The sequence below is a fragment of the Euleptes europaea genome, chromosome 9 (assembly GCF_029931775.1).
Source record: "Euleptes europaea isolate rEulEur1 chromosome 9, rEulEur1.hap1, whole genome shotgun sequence".
NCBI classification, from domain to species: Eukaryota; Metazoa; Chordata; class Lepidosauria; order Squamata; family Sphaerodactylidae; genus Euleptes; species Euleptes europaea.
In genome coordinates this window covers 14,569,859-14,592,369 of record NC_079320.1, presented here as the reverse complement: position 1 = coordinate 14,592,369, position 22,511 = coordinate 14,569,859, and the positions used below count along the sequence as shown (strand labels likewise).

Genomic DNA, 22,511 nt, shown 5'->3' with positions numbered 1-22,511 from the left:
AAGCATCTAAATGGTGCTTATATTTGAATCTGTGTTACTGCGAGAGAGAGAGAGAGAGAGAGAGAGAGAGAGAGAGAGAGAGAGAGAGAGAGAGAGAGAGAGAGAGAGAGAGAGAGAGAGAGAGAGAGAGAGAGAGAGAGAGAGAGAGAGAGAGAGAGAGAGAGAAAGAAAGAAAGAAAGAAAGAAAGAAAGAAAGAAAGAAAGAAAGAAAGAAAGAAAGAAAGAAAGAAAGAAAGAAAGAAAGAAAGAAAGAAAGAAAGAAAAAAGCATGTCTTTATGTGTATATACAACAACCCTGACCTGGATAGCCCAGATACTTACATCTCATCAGATCTTAGAAGCTAAGCAGTGTCAGCCCCGGTTAGTACTTGGAAAGGCCTAGACACCAAGGAAGTCTAGGGATCCTATGCAGGGGCAGTCAATGGAAAGTCACCTCTGTTCCTCTCTTGCCTTGAAAATGCCAAGAGGTCGCCATGATTCGGCTGCGACTTGACAGCACTTCCCACTACCATGTACAACAACAGTTTAGGCAGCGGAGAAATGACCTTCTGACATTCCTAGAAAAAAACTTCTTTAAAAAAACAACTTTGTTCTTGCTTTTTTTTTTGCGACAATGCTTGGCTTGACCCACATGAGAAAGTGTGGTGTGGTTAATGAAACAGCACTCTGTGCATGTTCAGAAACGGTATCGATCTTGACTTCTCGCACAGTTTAATTCAAGAGCATTATAGAATGGAGCAAAGAGGTTGATTATGGCCACACCTTTACACGGGGTCGCGGTTAAATCTGGCAGTCATTGAGTCAAACCCTGTGTCTGCTTTGAACACATCTTGTGGCCATTGAGCAAAGGGCTTTCATTTCAATAGTCTTGACATCAAAGGGGAAACAATAATCAGGGGTGGGGAGGGGAGGTGACTGCCCTTGTTCCACTGAGTGATGCTGCAGGATGTGACAGGTGGCTTCTGGCATGATCCCGCCTGCATATCTTTTCACACATTTTATAATCTGGAAAGGGGAAAATCTCTTGCTCACGTCTGCCAACACTTTGGTTTCGTTGTCATTGTGAGAGGCTGCTGTGAACTCTGAAACTCAGGGTCAGCCAACAAAATTGGTCAACATTAGATTCAGGACAGGCAGACAGAAAGAAATAAGTCTTCATAGAGACAGCGTGATGTAGTGGATAAGAGTAGTGGTTTGGAGCGGTGGACTCTGATCTGGAGACCCGGGTTTGATTCCCCACTTTTCCACATGAGCGGAGGATGATAATCTGGTGAATGGATTTGTTTTCCCCACTCCTCTACATGAAGCCAGCTGGGTGACCTTGGGCAAGTTACGGCTCTGTTAGAGCTCTCTCAGCCCCACCTACTTCACAGGGTGTCCATTGTGGGGAGGGAAAGGGAAGGTGATTGTAAGCCAGTTTGAATCTCCCTTAAGTGGTAGAGAAAGTTGGCATATAAAAACTGTTCTTCTTCTTCATTAAGTCTGGCTTAGATTAGAGTAACTCAGCACAGGATTGCACTATAAATATGCTCTGGCCCAGTTCTCCATGCATTTTTATCATCTTTACGGTGTGTCAACCAATGTGATCTGGCTTGAATGCAGAGACTGGGGTGAACCTCTTGCACAATAACTTTGTGGCACGTCTGACATTACGCAGAGCAGCGCGACCCCCGTTCTGGACCTGGACACATGCCTAGATCCTCTGTTGATTCCAGAATATTGATAAATGTTGGGGTGCGATGTCAGAAAAAGCCAAATATCTAAAGATGATAGCCTGCGTGTTCAGGATCACAGACAAGGGTGCGTGCGTGTAGGGGAGAGCAACAATAAAGAGTGGGAAGATGGATGATCTAATTACCATTTATGAGTTTCACTTCAATATTACTCGAGGCTGGGCTGGTATGTGGTTGGCTGGGCTCAGACACCCGTAGCGGCTGCATTGAGAAACAGAGAGGTTTTGCAGTCTGGAGAAGTGTATCGCAGCGAGAAGCGCTGTTCAATTAATTTGATATAACAATCACCGACCCCTCCGAACGGAGAGCAGGAGCAGCCTCCATAGCACATCCTGCAGCCGGTCCCTCCATGCAGAATGTGCTGCCGCTGTTTACATGATAAATCATAGCAAACTCCCCTATGTTGGGAGGGGGGGGGGCTCTGTTCGAAATGCATTATGATAAATGGCTGTGCTCCTTTCTGCGGCAGGATGTGGTGTGCATGCGATGTGATTTTTTGTCCTCATGGATCCCTCCAGTGGCAAGGTTGGAAAAGTTAAAAATCAAGAAGAAGAATTTTATATAGTTTTGTCAGCAATACTGATTCTATAACCTTAGGCAGATCATGAGAGGGAAGGCACATTGGCCATCTTCTGGGCATGGAGTAGGGGTCACTGGGTGTGTGTGCGGAGGTAGTTGTGAATTCCCTACATAGTGTGAGGATTGGACTAGATGACCCTGGTGGTCCCTCCCAACTCTATGATTCTATGATTCAAGAAGAAGAGTTTGTTTTTATATGCTGACTTTCTCTCCCTCTTAAGTAAGAATCATACCAGCTTACAATCACCTTTCCCTCCCCACAACAGACACCCTGTGAGGTAGGTGTGGCTGAGAGGGTGTGACTAGCCCAAGATCAACCAGCTGGCTTCGTGTGTAGGAGTGGGGAAACAAATCCAGTTCACCAGATTAGCCTCCGCCACTCATGTGGAGGAGTGGGGAATCAAACCTGGTTCTCCAGATCATAGTCCATTGCTCCAAACCACCGCTCTTAACCACTATACTACACTGGCTCTCACCATGAATGCCACTATAGGCATTTCTTTGAGACTTTTGACCACCTCCTTCCCTATTTCTCTTTTTGCTACCATCTTTTAAGGTGGTGGGAGATCTGGGGTTGGCTAGTTTATTTTTGGTTTTAACAGAAAATGTTTTTTACTATCATTGTAAGATGTCATAGTTCTGCTGTACTCTGCATTGGTCAGGCCGCACCTGGAGTATTGTGTGCAGTTCATGCTTAAGGTTAGATTTGAATAACATGAGCTATTTTTCTTCAAATGCAAGTTACGCCTGGCAACAGTTTAAATACTGGGGCTGTGCTGAACAGTCACTTCTTAGAATGACTGTAGTAACATCCTGATCCATCTTTTCGGATTTCAGTGAGTTATGGAGAAATAGATGCCATTTTGCAATTATGAGAACAGTTTGAACAGTTTGATTTGCACACTCCTTGACTCTCTAATGAACAAACTAAATCATTTCTTGATGAGAGGGATATAAATCCACAGGGGAAAGGAACAACAATAAAACCTCGATAACTGGATTGTTTGACTTAACTAGATGCTTTAGATACTTTAAATAATAATAATAAGGTTCAGAAGGTCATACCAAAACCAACGGGTTAAAATTAAATCAAGAGTTTAGACATTAGGAAGAACTTTCTGACAGTCAGAGCAGTTCCTCAGTGGAACAGGCTTCCTCGGCAGGTGGTGAGCTCTCCTTCCATGGAGGTTTTTAAGCAGAGGCTAGATGGCCATCTGTCAGCAATGTTGATTCTGTGACCTTAGGCAGATCATGAGAGGTAGGGCACCTTGGCCATCTTCTGGGCTGGGCATGGAGTAGAGGTCATCGGGTGTGGGGGGGAGTTAGTTGTGAATTTCCTGCATTGTGCAGGGGGTTGGACTAGATGACAGTGGTTGGGCTTTCCAGCAAAGGCTGGACAGACATCTGTAAGGGATCCTCTAGCTTTGGATTTCCTTGCAATGCTCATGTGTCCTCTGCTGAAGGATGCTTCTTGTATTTATACATACCCCCATCCCCATTAGGTGCAGCAGAAAGAGGTAGATCAGGACCATTCTGCCAAAGTTCTCATACCTGCAATATTTTGTTACGGTTGTTTCATTGTTCAGTCACTGGTACCATAAATTGTTTTATTAAATTAGTACAACCTTCTGCTGAAATGCTGTCATTCATATTCCAATGTATATCTTAGACTGGCTGATGATACCTTGCAATGTGTCTTTCCCCCAATCCCTGCTCCTTACCTTCCATGATGGTCAGAGGATCTTCCACTTTGGGACGCAGGATGTTGGGACCAAACACAGTAGCAAGGTTTTGCACACTCATTTTGTTCACACCAGAATAGGACTGGACTTCATCCAGGAATCTGTCAGTGGGGTAAAAGGGAACACTGCCTTAATATGACCGTGGCAAAGCATCCCGGTCTGGGCTCCAGCTGAAGCATTTTATTCCCACACTGCTTCAGTAACATGTAAAGAAGCACCACGTGGGAGAGCAGAATAACATCGTTACTTCCTAGGGGCAGAGTAATGAGAAAGTAACCACACCTTTTGGCCTGCCTTCAAGGTCAACATGATCATGCGCTGTCCTATGAGCCTAATAGTGCAATAGGATTTTCACAACATCTGTGCTTTTCATCCACTGGACTATTGTATAAAATTCTGGGCAGATACACAATGCAATCCTCTGTGGAATTTTTCCCGTCTAAGCCCAGTGCAGTCTCTGAGATAACTCAGTCTTTGTGAGCACTGTTGGAAATACCTGCAATGAGAACTGCGTGAGGATATTTACCTGCAAATATACTTCAACAGGTTGTAGTTGACTACTGGCAAACTCTTTACTTGTTTCACTAGTTCGTTCAGCCCCTGAATGAAGATAAAGAAAAATGCCCAAACATTGGCAGCATTAGAAATATTATAAAATAAAACTCCCTGCCTCTAAGAGCTTAAAACAAAATCCCTCCAGGTTGAACATGGTGAATTCAAGCTGGTTGTAATACCCGTATCAACAAACTTTCAGGCTGGCTGGCCGGCTCAACGTGTTTTCAGTGCAATTACAGAAAGAAAATATTCACTTGATCTGTCTCTCCAAATACACCCTTCCCCAAACACCTCTGGGATTCCTGGTTGGCATTATAGCAAAACAAAATCTAGGGAAATTTCCCTGAAAAGTTAAGCCAAGGGAAGTGGCTTGGAATAAATGCTGAGTGTAATGTGGAAATTATTGTTTTTAAATGGACAAATAAATTTCTTTAGTGCAATATAAAAATGTAAAGTGTGCCACTGAGCAGTAAGCAACTCATGGCAACCTCATGAAGTTTCACCTCAAGGGGTTTTTGAGGCGAGAGAGGAGCAAACGTGGTTTGCCACTGCCTTCCTCTGCATACCATTTTCCCCCTAGAAAACACTCCATTTTATTTACTGCTCAAAGACCAACAGGTCACAAGCAAAAAGAAAAACAGTATAGAAATTAACAACTAAATAACTAAAATAATATGTAACATTTTCATTTCAAATTTCTTATTTTAACTATATGAGAATACAAGTTAAAATTCAAAAAGTAATACCATTTAATGCCAGAGACAAGAATTTTGCAACCGCCAAGGACACATTTCGCTCAGCATCTGCTAGCAACTTGCCTACAAGCTCTTGCTTTGTATCAGGGCTCCATTTTTGAATATACCTATCGATCCATTTCTCGCGGGCTTCCTCTGCATAGCAGCCCCAGTCTTCCTTGGTGGTCTCCCATCCAGGTACCAACCCTTAGCTTAGCTTCTGACCTCTAGATGAGATCAGTCTAGTCAGGGCTATTAGGGCCACTACATTAATACAATATAGTCAAGATGGTATAATCAAGGAAAGTTAAAATCTAGCTTGTTGGGGGTAAAGTGTAGGCGACTGGGGAAGGCAATGGCAAACCACCCCATAAATATAGTCTGCCTAGTAAACATTGGGATGTAACATCACCCCGTGGGTCAGTAATGACCCAGTGCTTGCACAGTGCTTGCACCTTTATCTTTTAAGCCCTCAAATAGATTGGAAAACTTAATTTGATCCCATAAAGGTTACTAACACCTACATCTGTACAGTTCAAAATAACTTGTAAATGTGCAACAGATGCTTCAGGAAATGCCAAAGAGGAATTACAAATTACAAATTACAAATGTGTGTATGCAAAGAGCTGTCAAGTCACAGCCGACTTATGGCGATCCCTTATGGGGTTTTCAAGGCAAGGGACATTCAGAGGTGGTTTGCCAGTGCCTTCCTCTGCATTCTGGTATTCCTTGGTGGTTTCCCATCCAAATACCAACCAGGGATGACCCTGCTTGGCTTCCGAGATCTGATGAGATCAGGCTATTCCATGCTGCCTTCCCTCCTCATTAAGAAACACCGATCACATTTCAACCTTAGCCCTTTTCAAAGGCTAGATGGCAGCAAAAAGGACCTCAGTTCTTCATCTGTACTCTGAACGCTGAAGAAGTTGAAAATATTTCCTTTCATAAAGGAATTTGCCTTTTAGAACGCTGAACTCTGTGATTTGGTGTGGGGCATTCTTCCGACAACCCCAGCCCTAAGGGCCAACTTTTTTTCTTACCCAAAGGAAGAAGATATCCTTGACTTCCTTTGTTCTCTTCATATTCTCATCGCGATAGACTGTATTAAAGTCAGAGGATCTGATCTAACACTTGTTTCTATACTCAATCATCCCTCCTCATATTTAGGATTGGATTTTTGGGTTGTGTTTTATTCTTGCCAGAAGTTTGATGGGAGAGAGGGTGCACATGACTGGCAGTGTGGTGGGTGACAGCCACTCTGAGCTCATTATGGACAGATGAACACATGAAGCTGCCTTATACTGAATCAGACCCTTGGTCCATCTAAGTCAGTGTTGTCTCCTCAGACTAGCAGTGGCTCTCCAAGGTCCCAGGCAGAGGTCTTTCCCATCACCTACTTGCCTAGTCCCCTTAACTGGAGATGCTGGGAATTGAACCTGGGACCTTCTGCATGCCAAGCAGAAGCTCTACCACTGAGCCACAGCCCCTCCCCTTTATCACCTTGATTTCCCATGGAGATGGTTGGGGGGCAAGCACAGACTCTGGGCAGGGTATCTGACCAAGGGAGCTTAGGAGAAGAAGAAGAAGAGTTTGTTTTTATATGCTGACTTTCTCTACCACTTAAGAGAGAATCAAACCAGCTTACAACCACCTTTCCTTCCCCTCTCCACAACAGACACCCTGTGAGGTTGGTGGGGCTGAGAGAGCGTGACTAGCCCAAAATCACCCAGCTGGCTTCATGTGTAGGAGTGGGGAAACAAATCCAGTTCACCAGATTAGCCTCCGCCGTTCATGTGGAGGAGTGGGGAATAAAACTCCATTCTCCAGATTAGAGTCCGCCGCTCCAAACCACTGCTCTTAACCACTACACCATGCTGGCTTTGACTCTTGATAGCTTACACCCCGATAATCCTGTTGATTTCTAAGGTGCTACTGAACACGAATCTAGCTGTTCTACTGCAGACCCACATGGCTACCTTCTGAAATGATGCTCAGGGAGCATAGACCTCGGAGGAGTGCACTAGGTCTCCAAGAACAGAAGCCTTGTGTTAATGCGTGTAGAGGCAGAGGAAGAAAACAATATAATCGATCAAATCCAAAAGAGGCCAGTGGAGTGGTGCTGAACAACTCCAATTCCCCGAGCTGAAACAGGGGCAGCAAACTCACCGTTTCCTCCTCCTTGCTGAGCAGTTTGGCACAAGAAAGAAAATCTTCATACTTGGAGTACGGGATAACTGGTTCTGGGAGCTCTCTGAGGTACAATTTCAAAAGTGACGCCACTGTGTGTACATCCGTGTTTCTGTGAGGACAAGAATGGAGAAGGTGATCGCTGGGAAAGGAAGTCAGATGCCTGGAAGACTGTTGATGGAATCTGCCAATACTGCTGAGGAAAGTGGGAAGAAGAAGAAGAAGAAGAGGAAGAAGAAGAGGAAGAAGAAGAAGAGGAGGAGGAGGAGGAGGAGTTGGTTTTTATATCCCGATTTCCTGTACGTTTAAGGAGACTCAAACTGGCTTACAATCGCCTTCCCTTCCTCTCCCCACAACATAGTGAGGTAGGTGAGGCTGAGAGAGTTCAGAGAGAACTGTGACTAGCCCAACCCAGTTCACCAGATTAGAGTCCACCTCTCATGTGGAGGAGCGGGGAATCAAACCCAGTTCTCCAGATTAGAGTCCACCGCTCCAAACCACTATACCACGCTGGCTCTCGGAGAAGTCTCTAATTGCTTGAAATGACGGCTTTGCCCACATGCTTCATAAAGTGGCTAAACACTGGATGCAGGTTGCCCACTGCCCAAGGATTCTTGAACCTTAGTATGTTACCTAAGTTTCCTATACAATGCTATTCTTTCCATGGCTTTAGAGATCCCATTTCTGAGTGAATAAGAGCCCCATTGGATCAAGCCGAAGGGTCTCTCTAGTGCAGCCTCCTAACAGAGCTGCCGGCTAAATGAATCTAGAAGCCCACAAGCAGGGAATGAAAACAGCTGCCCTGCTGTGCTTGCCCTCCAAGAACTGGTCTGCAGAGTCACACGACCTCTGAACACTGAGGTTTCTTTTAGCTGTAGTGGCCAACAGTTAAGAGAACCATTCTCTTCTATGAGTTTGTCAGATTCTCAGTGAGAAAGGTGGGCTGTAACCTGGATGGCCCAGGCTGGCCTGATCTTGTCAGATTTCAGAAGCTAAGCAGGGTCAGCCCTGGTTAGTATTTGGATGGGAGACCACCAAGGAATACCAGGGTTGCTGTGCAGAGGAAGGCACTTGCAAACCACCTCTGTTAGACTCTTGCCATGAAAACCCCAAAAGGGATCGTCATAAGTCAGCTGCGACATGACAGCACTTTACACACACACACAAATAATGCTACTAAAAATAAATAAATAGATAAAAATAAAACCATCTAAAATCTTCACCACATCTTGTGGCAGTGAGTTCCATACATTAGCAATATGTTTTCTGAAGAAGAAGAAGAAGAAGAGGAGGAGGAGGAGGAATTGGTTTTTATATGCTGACTTTCTCTACCACTTAAGGGAGAATCAAACCAGCTTATAATCACCTTCCCCCCCCCACAACAGACACCTGTGAGGTAGGTGGGGTTGAGAGAGTGTGACTAGCCCAAGGTTCCCAGAGGGCTTCATGTGTTGGAGTGGGGAAACAAATCCAGCTCACCAGATTAACCTCAGCCGCTCCTGTGGAGGAGTGGGGAATCAAACCCGGTTCTCCAGATCAGAGTGCACCGCTCCAAACCACTGCTCTTAACCACTACACCATGCTGGCTCTATGAAGACTTATTTCTTTCTATCTGTCTGCCCTGAATCTCCTGTTGACCAATTTTGTTGTCTGACCCTGACTTTTAGTGCAAGGGAGAGAGAAGATACTTCTGCTCTATCCACGTTCTCCAATTATATACACATTTCTTGGCAAACGTTTGTAGCTTGGACTAAATTCAAACATATTCATTAATACACACCACAACCTGTTTTTAATGAGCCGGGCAGGTGGAGAGACTTGGAAACCATGCGGTAGCAAAGCGTGACCACTAGATGGTGGTGTTGTAAAATGAGACTGTATGAAATATGCTTCCTAGCCATGAAAGGTTCCACCTATAAGGCTATAAGGGATGGCCTTAAAAGACAAATGTCAAGGAAGACAGCGAGCTTCCCTAATGAGACAGGAGCTGATCCTCGGGCAGGGCTTAATTTACAAAGTGTCAGGATTCAAATGTGCCCAGGACTCCTAATCTCTGATTAGCTTGAGTGTAACGCTTCACGCACTTAAGGAAGTGGGATTTGCCTCAGGGATAGGGTTGCCAACCTCCAGGTACTAGCTGGAGATCTCCTGCTATTACAAGTGATCTCCAGCTGATAGAGATCAGTTCCCCTGGAGAAAATGGCCGCTTTGGCAATTGAACTCTATGGCATTGAAGTCCCTCTCCACCCCAAACCCCGCCCACCTAAGGCTCTGCCCCAAAAATCTCCCGCTGGTGGCAAAGAGGGACCGGGCAACCCTACTCAGGTAATTTTACTCCCCACTCAGACTGTGAAGCTTTTTGGTGCCCCAAACCTCTCTTTCTTGTTTGACCTCTGATTTGAAGACACACACACCCGTCTTAGTTGTGTGGAAGTTGGCTGTGATTCCTGAACAGTGAGGCTCAAAATGAACTGAGAAGGGGTGGTGCTTCCTGTAAAAATCCATGCAAATAAGCCTCCACCTCTGGGTTTTTTTTGGCAGGGGGGCCTGTCAGTGGGAAAGCAAATGTGTGCAAACGTTCCTCTCTTTGTAAGGGGCTACTTGTCTCCGTAGTTTCCCCACTCCTATACATGAAACCAGCAGGGTGACCTTGGGCTGGTCACAGCTCTCTTAGAGTTCTCTCATCCCCACCTACCTCACAGGGTGTCTGTTGTGTGGAGGGGAAGGGAAGGTGATTGTAAGCCAGTTTGATTCTTCCTTAAGAGGCAGAGAAAGTCGGCATATAAAAAACCTCCTCCTCCTTCTCCTTCTACTACTACTACTACTACTACTACTACTACTGCTACTACTACTTCTACTACTACAGAGATGTGATGCCATAGAGGCCACTCTCCAAAGCTACAATTTTGTAGTTGAGGGAACGATTTGCAAATCTTTCCCCTACTTTGACTCTCTGATCATAGAATGCCTGCATGGGGGGTGGGGGGGCTGTTCTACCTATCATGTACCTGTACGAATATAACCCAAATATTTGTCCCGTAATAGATTTTTTTAATGTTACAAGGTTGCCAACTATCTCCTTTTAAGCCAGACTGAGGTTTCCCCTGATAACCCAGCTAATAAGGCCAAACATTATTCAGCTAATTTTAAATTCAATTAGTTTACTCCTGTGAACTGCGATTGATTTTTCTCCACTATATTTTATGGGATATATTTTATGGAATGTCCAACGTTCTACTACTTTTTAATTGCTGCTACTCTCTGTTTCCCCAGGATTATGTAAACTGGCCAACTGCGCTTAATCTGGGCCATGGCTTCAAGAAGAAGAAGAGTTGGTTTTTATACGCCAACTTTCTGTGCCACTTAAGGGAGAATCAAACCGGCTTACAATCACCTTCCCTTCCCCTCCCCACAACAGACACCTTGTGAGGCAGGTGGGGCTGAGAGAGCTGTGACTAGCCCAAGGTCACCCAGCTGGCTTCATGTGTAGGAGTGGGGAAACAAATCAATTTCATCAGATTGGCCTCCGCCGCTCATCTGGAGGAGTGGGGAATCAAACTCGGTTCTCCAGATCAGAGTCCACTGCTCCAAACCACCGCTCTTATCCACTACAACATGCTGGCTCTTAAGACAAACATATGCATAGTTGAATGCACCGACGCTGCTCTACATAAGAAGAGAAGCCACTTCAAAACCTTTAGGATGTCAGCATAACCTCCTGTTTATCCTCTGTGCCTAAATCCCCTGCTGTAACTCTAGCAAGTTGCAGAAGCCAGCTATTTGGGGGCTGATTAGTAGGGAATTTAATTAAACAGTCCATGCCCTGAGGATTTCCTGAATTCTAGTCCTCTCTACTTTAACTATTCACAGGTTCTCCTCCCCTTCGAGCAGATATGCTGGCGTAGTCGTACTCGGGCAGCACAAAGACAGAGATGAATGAATGGTTTCTCTATATTGTCTGACAGGATCCTCGTCGCCGTAGCTCTACAGCTACCGCCAGGAATATAATACAGAGGCTTTATGTGTGTGCAAACAGACACAAATCCCTTCCTTGGCAATCAGGCGGCGCAGATTTAGTGTCCTTTCCCCCCCATCCGAGCCCCCTCTTCCTGGACTTCCTTCTCTCTGGTTGCTGCATCGACAGCATTCCCCCCCATCGGTAGCATCACAATCGTTGTGGAAGTGGCTGTCAGACCAATTACGCTGTTACTCCCTCTCCCCCCAAAACAATAAATACGGAGGCACAGCAGGTCGCCGTAAATAAATATGTTAATGTTTTACTATCGCTGCCAAGCACCGGCACAGCAGAAACGAGCTTAGGGTCTCCTAGTCAGCATTTCAAGGAAGCCGAGGTGTAGGCCTCAGGTGTAGGGTTGCCAGGTCCCTCTTCACCACCAGCGGGAGATTTTGGGGCAGAGCCTGAGGGGGGTGGGGTTTGGGGAGAGACTTCAATGCCACAGAGTCCAATTACTAGGGTTCCTAACCTCCAGGTAGTAGCTGGAGATCTCCTGCTATTAAAACTGATCTCCAGATGATAGAGATCAGTTCACCTGGAGAAAATGGCTGCTTTGGCAATTAGACTCTATGGCATTGAAGTCCCTCCCCAAACCCTGCTCTCCTCAGGCTCCAACGCAAAAACCTCCCGCCAGTTGCGAAGAGGAACCTGGCAACCCTACCAATTGCCAAAGTGGCCGTTTTCTCCAGGGGAACTGATCTCTATCGGCTGGAAGTCGATAGATCTCCAGCTACTACCTGGAGGTTGGCAACCCTGCTCAGCTGGGAGGTGGAGATGCGAGCAAGCAAGGCCACATGGGAAGGACATCTGTGTGAGGCCAGCTTTGGCAGCTGTTATATCCCACACAATTGCTTAGGGAGCCAAGGGAGGAGGTGGCAGGCCCTAGATTGCTTGGGACTCCCATTTTTATCAACCGGGCCTTATATGGATGTTTGGGTGTGCCCTAAGGTTGCCAGGTCCCTCCTGACAACTGGTGGGAGCGGAGGGACTTACCAGAGCAGGCAGGAGGCATGCACCGGAAGTGAACGTCATCACAATGCTGGCGTTGCAGCAATGCTCTGGTATGGGGGGGGGGGACGAATCTATGGTAAAAATGACTTCTACCATAAAGTTTTTGCCCAAATACCACAGTGTTGCCATGATGCTGATGATGCAACGATGTCACTTCCAGTACACACTAGAAGTGTCATCTCAGCATCATTGGTGACAGCAGCCTAGGCCAGCCTCCCCTGCCAATGAGTCCCCCTACCAGCCAGCTGATCGGTGGTAGAGGGCGGGGCCAGGGGCAGGGGATTCCCCATCCCCAGCAGTGTGCTGCCAATCCTAGTGTGCCCAGATTCCTGCAAGGTGGTATTTTTTCAACACATTTATCTGTTAATATAGATGTCACCTTTGTACCCTAGCTGTGAGGGCAGTGATACTGCACATTTTTAGAGGAAATTGTGGGAGAGCTGCTGTCTGTACCTTTCAGATGATAACATTTATTTATTTACAATATTTATATACCACCTCTCCAGCAAGTGCTTGAGGTACTCAAGAACAATTTAGAAAAGCAATGAACAACCCATATAACATTATCAGTCAAGTCGCAGCTGACTTGTGGTGACCCCATAGGGATGCTAGCCTCCAGATCAGACCTGGGGATCCCCTGGAATTACAGCTGATCCCCAGACTACAGAGATCAATTCCCTGGAGAAAATGGCTGCTTTGGAGGTTGGACTCTATGCCATTGTACCCTTCTGAAGTCCCTGTCCTCCCTAGATGCTACCCTCCAAGAGTTTCCCAACCTGGAGCTGGCCAGGGAAGCATGAATGTGGGTCTGTGCCATCAGTGGCAGCTGATGTTTCTCCGTTGTCTTTAAGGGCAGTCCCATGCATAGCACATTGAAGTAATCCAACAGTGGCATGGATCAACATGGCCAGGTTGGCTGAGTCTACAGCCAGCCAGTTTGTGAACCAGGTATCAGTGAAAGAAGGCATTTCTGGCAACAGCACCACCAACCTGTTTCTTCCTCAACAGAGAAGGCTCCAACAGCTCCCCCAGACTTTTTACCTGGCCCACCTCTGTGTGCCTCATGCCTTGAAAACCCTATAGCAGGGGTGTCAAACATACAGGCTGGGGACCGGATTCGCCCCCTTGAGAGCTCTTATCTGGCCTGCAAGCTAGCCAAGGCAGCTACCCTGCACTGTCAATCTGGGCTGGCGAGCATTGCAGGCTCACAAGCTGAGGCAGCCACTGCCCCCTGGGACCTTCTGCATGCCAAGCAGATGCTCTACCACTGAGCCACAGCCCCTCCCCTCCATTTAGAAGTGCTACAGTTTGAGATATGGCGTGGGGGGGGGATATGGGAGGTTCCAGCCTCCCCCCGCCTGTGCTGTTTCTACAGTCAAGACATCCCAGAGGGGAAGTAGGAGCCCCTCCTCTTCCCATACTGTGGTCCTCATCTGAATCAGTCCTCTGCAGAGTTTCTAAATGGAGTTAGCAGCTGGAACCAGTAACTGGATTATGGCTGCAAATCCCCATGGTGAACTTGTATAAAATGTAATGTGTAGTTTGGCCCTTAGTCAGATATGCAGCCAGTGTGGTGTACTAGTGGAGAGTGTGCTGGACTCAGACCATAGAGATCTGGAGACAAATTCCTACGCAGTATCATATCCATTTTGGAACCATAGGCCAGTCAGCATCTCCCAACCTTGCTTGCCTAGCAGGGTTGTTCTAGGGATAAACATAGCATATCCCTGATCTAGAACATCCTGAGGAATGTCTCAGACAGGTTGGGTTCTATTACAAGTGAATTACTGACTCCTGCATGATATTTTGTTGATGCAGCTAATGGTTCCTTGCTGCTCATGGATGATTCTTGCTGCTCATGGATGTGAACCACAATATCACGAGACCCTCTCAGTCCTGCACAGACCACCCCCAACCCACTTTCAAATTCCTCAGGTTCTGTTTATCTATGGAAATTGCCTGGGAAAGAGTTCCCACATGAATATTAATGCACATTTCTGTGACATTTCAAATATTTCCCTACCCTAACAGATCTTCCCAATCATACAATAATGGCAATGAACAAATTACAGGAGAGATAATTTGCTTTAAAAAGGTGTGTGTGTGTAAGAATTCCAATTTAGTTTCTTTCATTAAAAATTTCTTTTAAAGGACTTCCAGGTTTCATTTACTTTTATTTGTACATCTGTAATTGAAGGTTTGCTTGCATAAGCAGGAGTCAAAAAGGCTATGTGTGTTCGTTAAATAAAGCCAAATACATAATTTCAGCCTCTACACAAATACACACACAGCGGAGTGAGATCTTTAGAGAGCCACCATCCAATCTGACATCACAAGTGAAGATTCAGCAAATGTCTCTTTAAAGACACATTGTGTAACATTGCTTTGGAACAATCAGGATTACTTGGATGAAATAATGGTAAAAATGTGGACGCTATTCAAAAATTGGGCACTTGTTTGTCTTTACAGGAAAGCCACTAAAACACGGGTCTTTTTTCAACTGGCGCACACAATTATTTCAACTAATGTTCTCCCTTCAGTTTCCACCCCTGAGGTTCTGGATAGAAAAAACATGTCTCCCCCATATCTAAGACCTGGGCTCAAGAAAGGAGAACTCATGCATCCACATTTATGGCTCAGCATCCCTTCCATAAAAGAGATGATGATCCTTCCTTACAAGACAACTGAGAAATTTTATTTATTAATGTTGGTAAAATGCTTTGAGACTCTGCAGTCCTAGACAGGAGCCAGCTATTTTATGATTAACTCTTTAATAATAGAAAAGCAAGCAATCAGAATCATAGAATCATAGAGCTGGAAGGGGCCATTAGGCCATCTAGTGAGACCCCGGGCTCAATGCAGGATCAGCCTAAAGCAGGGGTGGGGAACATCAGGTCCGGGGGCCATTTAAGGCCCGCGAAACCATTTGGTCTGGCCCTTCATGGGTCCTGGCAGATCTCTAGCTCAGAAGGTTCTAAGACTGGTGATCCACCCCCTTCCGCAGACAGGAATAGCCTCTATTCAAGGCAGATGTGAGTTTGTTTTGCCAAGAAAAGGAACCTCCCCCCCCCTTGCAGAAGAGTTGTTAGCTATGGAGCTGCTAGGACTGCCCAAGAAACCGTGTTAACCCTTTCCCACCTGGGCCATGGAGAAACGTATTCCCTCTGTACTACAAGAAGTCTGGGGACGGAAGTGGCGACCATGGAGGGGTTAAAGGAGGCAGGGCCAGAATGCACATGGGGGGGGAGTTCTTAGCCAGTGTGTCCTCATTTCATCCCTGCAGGTGGAGGTAGCAGGAGCTGGCTGTAGAATCCGGCCCTGACCATGCGAAGCAGGAGCAACTCCGGCGTGCGGCTGGACGGCTACACCCAGCTGGTGCAACAGACCATCCTGTGCCACCATCTGGGCGAGTGCACCACTGGTTGGATGCCTGCCTACTTGCCAACGCGCATGTGGGGGAGGTCATCTGGGGCAGCTGTCTGCTTGGGGCTTGGTCGGCTAATTTTTAAGTTGATAATTCTGAATGGCCCGCAAATGATGTTATAAATATCCAAATGGCCCTTGGTGGAAAAAAGGTTCCCCACCCCTGGCCTAAAGCATCCCTGACAAGAGTTTATTCAGCTGCTGCTTGAAGACTGACAGTGGGTGGGGGGGAGGAGTGCACCCCCTTCCAAGGCAGCCGATTCCACTGCTGAACAACCCTTACTGTAAATCCCCCCCCCAATATCCAGCCAGTACCTTTCCACCTGTAATTTAAACCCATTATTTCGAGCCCTATCTTCTGCTGCCAATTCATGGGATGAGATTATAGCAACTTAAATGTATTGATAGTTTCTTAGGCTTTCTGTGTTGCTTTCTTAGTTTACGTTGCCCAGAGCCACTGAGTTTCTGCTTGGTGTTTGATGAGCTCTCTAAGAGCTCTTGCTGCAGGACCACGGACAGCAGCTGTGTTAAACATTGCTTGGGTGTGTCAGTGATCACCATGGGACTATATCATCTATCACTCCTTCCATCTGCCTCCATTAGCATGTTCCCCTACGTCATGAACCTGCCACCCTAAGGCATTTGCTAAAAATTAAATCTTTTGACTTTGCCATGAGTTATGGTGCCACCAGCACACCCCTATGCATCGTGGGTCAGTTGTACAGCACATTTTTGCATTCAGAAGGCCCCAGGCTCGATCCCCAGCATTTCCGGATGAACAGTCTCTAGTGCTGGGAAAAAGCTTTCCCCTACTCTGGGTCCTGGAGAGCCTTCTGCCACTCAGAGGAGGCAACGTGGAGTGAACCAATGATCCAGCTCAGTAGAAGAAGAAGGAGAAGGGGAAGGGGAAGGAGAAAGAGAAAGAGAAAGAGAAAGAGAAAGAGAAAGAGAAAGAGAAAGAGAAAGAGAAAGAGAAAGAGAAAGAGAAAGAGAAAGAGAAAGAGAAAGAGAAAGAGAAGGAGAAGGAGAAGGAGAAGGAGAAGAGTTGGCTTTTGTATGCCAACTTTCTCTACCACTTAAGGGAGAATCCAGTACTACTCTACTTAAGGGGAAAATCAAACCGGCTTACAATCTCCTTCCCTTCCTCCTCCCCACAACAGACACCCTGTGAGGTAGGTGGGGCTGAGATAGCTCTAAGAGAGCTGTGACTAGCCCAAGATCACCCAGCTGGCTCCATATGGAGGAGTGGGGAAATCAACTTGGTTCTCCAGATTAGTGTCTGCCGCTCATGTGGAGGAGCGAGAATCAAACCTGGTTCTCCAGATTAAAGTCCACTGCTCCAAACCACCACCCTTAACCACTACACCATGCTGGCTCTCTACAAGTCAGCTTCCCAGATTCACCTAGTACAGATTCAGGTCCTCTCTCTGCAGATATTGCTTACAGCAGATAAATGACTTCTGATCTTTGCATGAGGGATATTTCCAGTCTCATCCAGTACTACTCTACTTAAGCCCATTAACATTTCTGAAGCGTTCAGACATGAGAGGCATTAGGAGAGCTGGGATTGCTACACTAGAAAAAAAGCACCCATATATTGCAAGAATAGAACTAAAAAGGGCAGAAATTCCCCAGCAGATTCCTGGCATATATGTATACGCCCACTCCGAGCCAGCGTGGTGTAGTGGTTAAAAGTGGCAGACTCTAATCTGAAGAACCGGGTTTGTTTCCCCACTCTTCCACATGAAGCTGGCTGGGCTAGTCACAGTTCTGTCCGAACTCTCTCAGCCCCACCTACCTGACAAGGTGGCTTTTGTAGAGGGGGGAAAGGGAAGCCGATTATAAACCACTTTGAGACTCCTTAAAGGTAGAGAAAAGTGGGGTATAAAAGCCAGCTTCTCCTCCTCTTCCTCTTCCTCCTCTTCTTCATATTTATGCCCATATATTCATGCACACACACATATGCACACAGCTAATAGAAACCCTCTCTCTTTTTCAAAGGACTTTTTGGAGACAGATTTTTGCTTTGGCTCTTCTTGTCAATCAGGTCTAAGAGGGGGGGTTTAAAGAGACTGGTAAACTTTGGACCAGCCAGTGGGGAATTAAACTTTCTTTGAATTTTGGCTGACCTCCTCTAGAACTTCTTGGGTAATTTAATGCTGAATTGGAACGTACTCTAGGAATTGGGGGGGGGGGAACTAGAGGAAAAACCTGGTTGGCCACTAACCAACGAGACACATGTGTGCTGTTGGTTCTGATTTGTAGGACAAATGGAGATGGTCCTCTGCCAGTTGCCAATGAAATTTCCCCATTCTCCTTCTTCATAGAGTAGGCCTCATGCCAGCATGTAGTGAGACCGAAAAGAACAGGCAGCTGAGAAAATGGGTGAAGAGAGCACAGGGTTTGCATGACAATATTTCCCCATGGCAAAGTGACCCTCTACAGTCACTGTATAGGCAATATGGAGCTTCATCATGAGACAATTCCTTCCTCGTAAATATACTGCCGTTGGTCGACACAAGTGTCTCACTGAAAGTATCATCTGAGATAAATGTATTATATGTATATAAATATGCCTATAAAAATAAAGTTGCCTTGTCAATCAATCAATCAAGTTTTATTTTGATACAATATCAGCTCTGAATAAAAATCAAAGTTAGGTTTAAAATAATAAAATAAAAGTTGATGATTATGGGAAGGATGATTGGAAGAGGAGGAGGAACCCTTCTATGGGGAAGGGTTTTCAATAAGCCGTTTACGAATCCCACTAGACCGGAGGCAAAATTTGGCAAAGTTGCCTTGTCTGGTTTTTATGTCCTACTTTTTAAAAGCTTATTTACTAGTTAGTAGCCTGTTCACCACCTTGGATCCTCCTTCTTAGTTATGCTTCACACTGTCCATTTGGCCGCAGCCAAGGCATGCTCTGTTTTTGGCGGTGGCTACAGTATTACGGAAGACACTCCCCAAGGGGGTGCGAAGAAGAAGAAGAGGAGGAGGAGGAGGAGGAGGAGTTGGGTTTTATATGCCTTTTCCTCTACCACTTAGGGAAAAATCAAACCGGCTTACATGCACCTTCCCTTCCGCTCCCCACAACAGACACCCTGTGAGGTAGGTGAGGCTGAGAGAGTGTGACTAGCTCTAGGTCACCCAGCTGGCTTCATGTGCAATCCCAAAGTTCATGTGAAGATTTTTAAGTCCTCTGTAGTGCTTACTGACAGACAGCAAAAATCAGTTCTGTCAGCAAGAAGAAGAAGAGTTGGTTTTTATATGCCGACTTTCTCTACCACTTAAGGCAGAATCAAACCAATCGCCTTCCCTTCCCCACAACAGACACCCTGTGAAGTAGGTGGGGCTGAGAGAGAATGACTTGCCCAAGGTCACCCAGCTGGCTTCATGTGTAGGAGTGGGGAAACAAATCTAGTTCACCAGATTAGCCTCCACCACAAATGTGGAGGAGTGGGGAATCAAACCCGGTTCTCCAGATCAGAGTCCACCGCTCCAAACCACCGCTCTTAACCACTACACCATGCTGGTCCACCTTTCGGATGAAACAGCAGGCCATTCATTTCCGGTGAACGTTTTGCATAAAGAGGGTATTAGTTTGAATAGCTGTATTTTAATTGCATTTTCTGTTATTGCGGTTATTTGTAAGCCACCTTGAACCACTGTGGTCAGTGTAAAAGGCAGCAAATAAAAGGCAATACATAAATTTGGGAGCATTCTAAATGTCGTACATTAAAGATTAAGAACCACTGGTCTAAATTCTTTTTCAAGATACCTTGGGTGCAGTCTTATTGTACTAGCTCATGTAGGTGATAGTGACGGTGATAAAGTTTATTGTCTGCGGCTGAAGGCTATCACAATCCACCATACAAAACATTAAAATAACATAAAATATCATAAAATAACATTAAAATAACTTTAAAACAGTCTGACCCACAAGAAACTAGTATTTAAATATGTTACGTTCCCTGATTAGAAACAGCTTTAGCTCGGCTTTTCTTAGCTGCTAAAGCAAAAAGTGACACTTTGTAGGAAACATCAGGATTGGCGTCTGATAGGAGAAAGAGCAGCTTCTCTGGATCTGGAGAAAGATTTAGGCCCTTTAGACTCGCTCCCAGGAATTTAAGTCTGGGCTCTTTGTAAAGAGGGCAGAATAAGGTGTAATGAGTTAGGTCCTCTGGAGCGGGTCCACAAATACATGGGCGAGAGGCCCAGCTCATGTAGGTGAAATGGAATGGGAGGAGCGTGGTTGTTTCTGAGCGTGGTTGTCTCAGCAGGAGGGGAGTTGCGGCAAGATGGCTACAAGCTTGTAAGATCTAAGCTGAGTGTTTCTTTCTCACCTGTTGTAGGTATTTAAGGCCTAGGCATGACTGGGGGGGGGGTACGAGCCCTTGGGCACAAACCAAAGGGCTGCAGCCTAGAGGCACAATCCCTTGGTTCTTAGCCCATGACTGGTATGACGTGTCCTTGATGAACGAACACAGTGGATACTAGCCATTTTCGTTTTGTGTAACTTCTGTTACTTGTTTGTTCATTACACTGCGTTTTGTTTATTTAAATTTATATAAATCGCATGGAATTTTTGTAAGCTGCTTTTGGGTCCCTGAGAAAAAATGGGTTAAAAGTACACTAAATACACAAATTAACTTCATGAAACGGGAAAACCTCCTAATTTGGAACAATATAGAGGCCATGATCTGGTATCTGTGCAATTAAGTTTGCAAGAAAACTGAGGCCTAAGTAGAATATTACACTTGCCCCCCCCCCCTCAGGCTCCCAGCTGCTCCTTAAAACACAATAGACTCCTCTGAAGCAATGTTGCTTATTGCTTAAAAATCACTGCACTTTCCCTTTTCGTGTGCATCCAATGAAATCCAATTCTTTGTTTTCCTGTTTACATCGGTAGTTGGGAGAAATGTCACTGTAAACAAATAGCACTTACTCATTGCAGGAGTTGCTTGCCATGCATGCAAATCTGCCCTGAGCAGATGGCAAAACCTAGCTCTACTAATAACAAAGCTCCACCAAACCAACTATGGAAGCGCAATCTATTCACTAAGCTTCCAACTCCCTTCTTAGTTCTTCTGTGTGCTTCTGTGCACCCAATCCGGACAGCAGCGCTCACAGAGGCAGAGGAGGGGCCGTGGCATGCAGAAGGTCCCAGGTTCAATCCCTGGCATCTGCAGTTAAAGGGACCAGGCAAGTAGGTGATGTGAAAGACCTCTGCCTGAGACCCTGGAGAGCTGCTGCCGGTCTGAGTAGACAATACTGACTTTGAGGGACCAAAGTTCTGATTCAGTATAAGGCAGTTTCATGTGTTCATATGTTCATGACCTGTGTCCACCTGTCACACACCTGGACAATCACCTTTTCTCAGAGATACCACAGAGGTCTAATTACTTCTGTAGTGTAGTCGCTGCCCTCCTGTGGTTCATTTGCACTGGTAGTATATAAAAGTTCTGTAATAAAAAGGTCACCCTGAGGTTCTTCAGTAGCACAGCAAGGCCATTTCTTTGGACTGGCTTTGAGGGGGCATGCCTCCTTGCGGCCAAAAATGTTTATGAAAAGCTGTGCAAAACGTAGCTTGGCTTTGCCTTGATATCATGAGAGGAGCTTTGACTCAGAGGTAGAGCCTCTGCTTGGCATGCAGAAGGTCCCAGGTTCAATCCCCAGCATCTCCAGTGAAAGGGACTAGGCAAGTAGGTGATGTGAAAGACCTCTGCCTGAGATCCTGGAGAGCTGCTGCCGGTCTGAATAGACAGTACTGACTTTGATGGACCAAGAGTCTGATTCAGTATGAGGCAGCTTCTTGGGTTCATATCGGTTGCATACTGGTTTTACAAAGCCCTGAACATTTTTCATGTATCCTGTATGTTAAGTAAGAGGGGTGCACACATGTTCACATGGGAAGAACACACATGAAAGTGCCTTGTACCAGATCAGACCACTAGTCCATCAAGGTCAGCATTGTTTACTCAGATTGGCAGCAGTTCTCCAGGGTGTCAGGCAGGTATGTCTTTCACATCACCTGCTCCCTGGTCCTTTTTAGCTGGAGAGCCTGGGACCTTGTACATGCAATTCAGAGGCTCTTCCGCTGAGCCACAGCCCCTCTCCTTAGAAAGGGATGGGATACAGGGACTGGTTACCTTTAGTGGCTATGGGGAGTACAAGACATAGCTATTTATCTAATGCTGCAAACCTTCATGAGATTATGGGAAAAGCCAGGGCATAGGCAAGTCAATTTTTTAAGTAAACTGCTCATAGCGATAAGTTATCACAAAGCAGGGCAAAAACAATACTAAATAACTTCAAATAAATAAGCAAAATGATATTACCATTTGCCTGAGAATGTCCCATTAAAATGCAAAGAAAACAAAGCAAATGAAAAAGCCACACCAGATTGTCACCAGGGCGTCAGGCAATACAGAGAACAATGCAAGTTCAAACTCCACATGCCAGTAAGGGACCTATTAAATCAATTCCAATCACGAAACCCTGTTACTACCTGCAAGCAGAGGGGTTGCTTATT

At 45.8% G+C, this 22,511-nt stretch overlaps 1 protein-coding gene across 3 annotated transcripts in view; it reads right to left on the bottom strand.

The window, feature by feature from the left end:
* The window catches only part of ARHGAP24 (Rho GTPase activating protein 24), a 297,377-nt gene that overhangs the window by 11,142 nt on the left and 263,724 nt on the right, over positions 1 to 22,511 (bottom strand). For all 3 annotated transcript variants that reach the window (XM_056855296.1, XM_056855299.1, XM_056855298.1), the window contains 3 exons: positions 7,510 to 7,642; positions 4,581 to 4,654; positions 4,034 to 4,155 (listed from right to left, as the gene is read on the bottom strand). In XM_056855296.1, the coding sequence (XP_056711274.1) occupies positions 4,034 to 4,155; positions 4,581 to 4,654; positions 7,510 to 7,642 (329 nt within the window). The remainder of the gene's footprint in view (positions 1 to 4,033; positions 4,156 to 4,580; positions 4,655 to 7,509; positions 7,643 to 22,511) is intronic.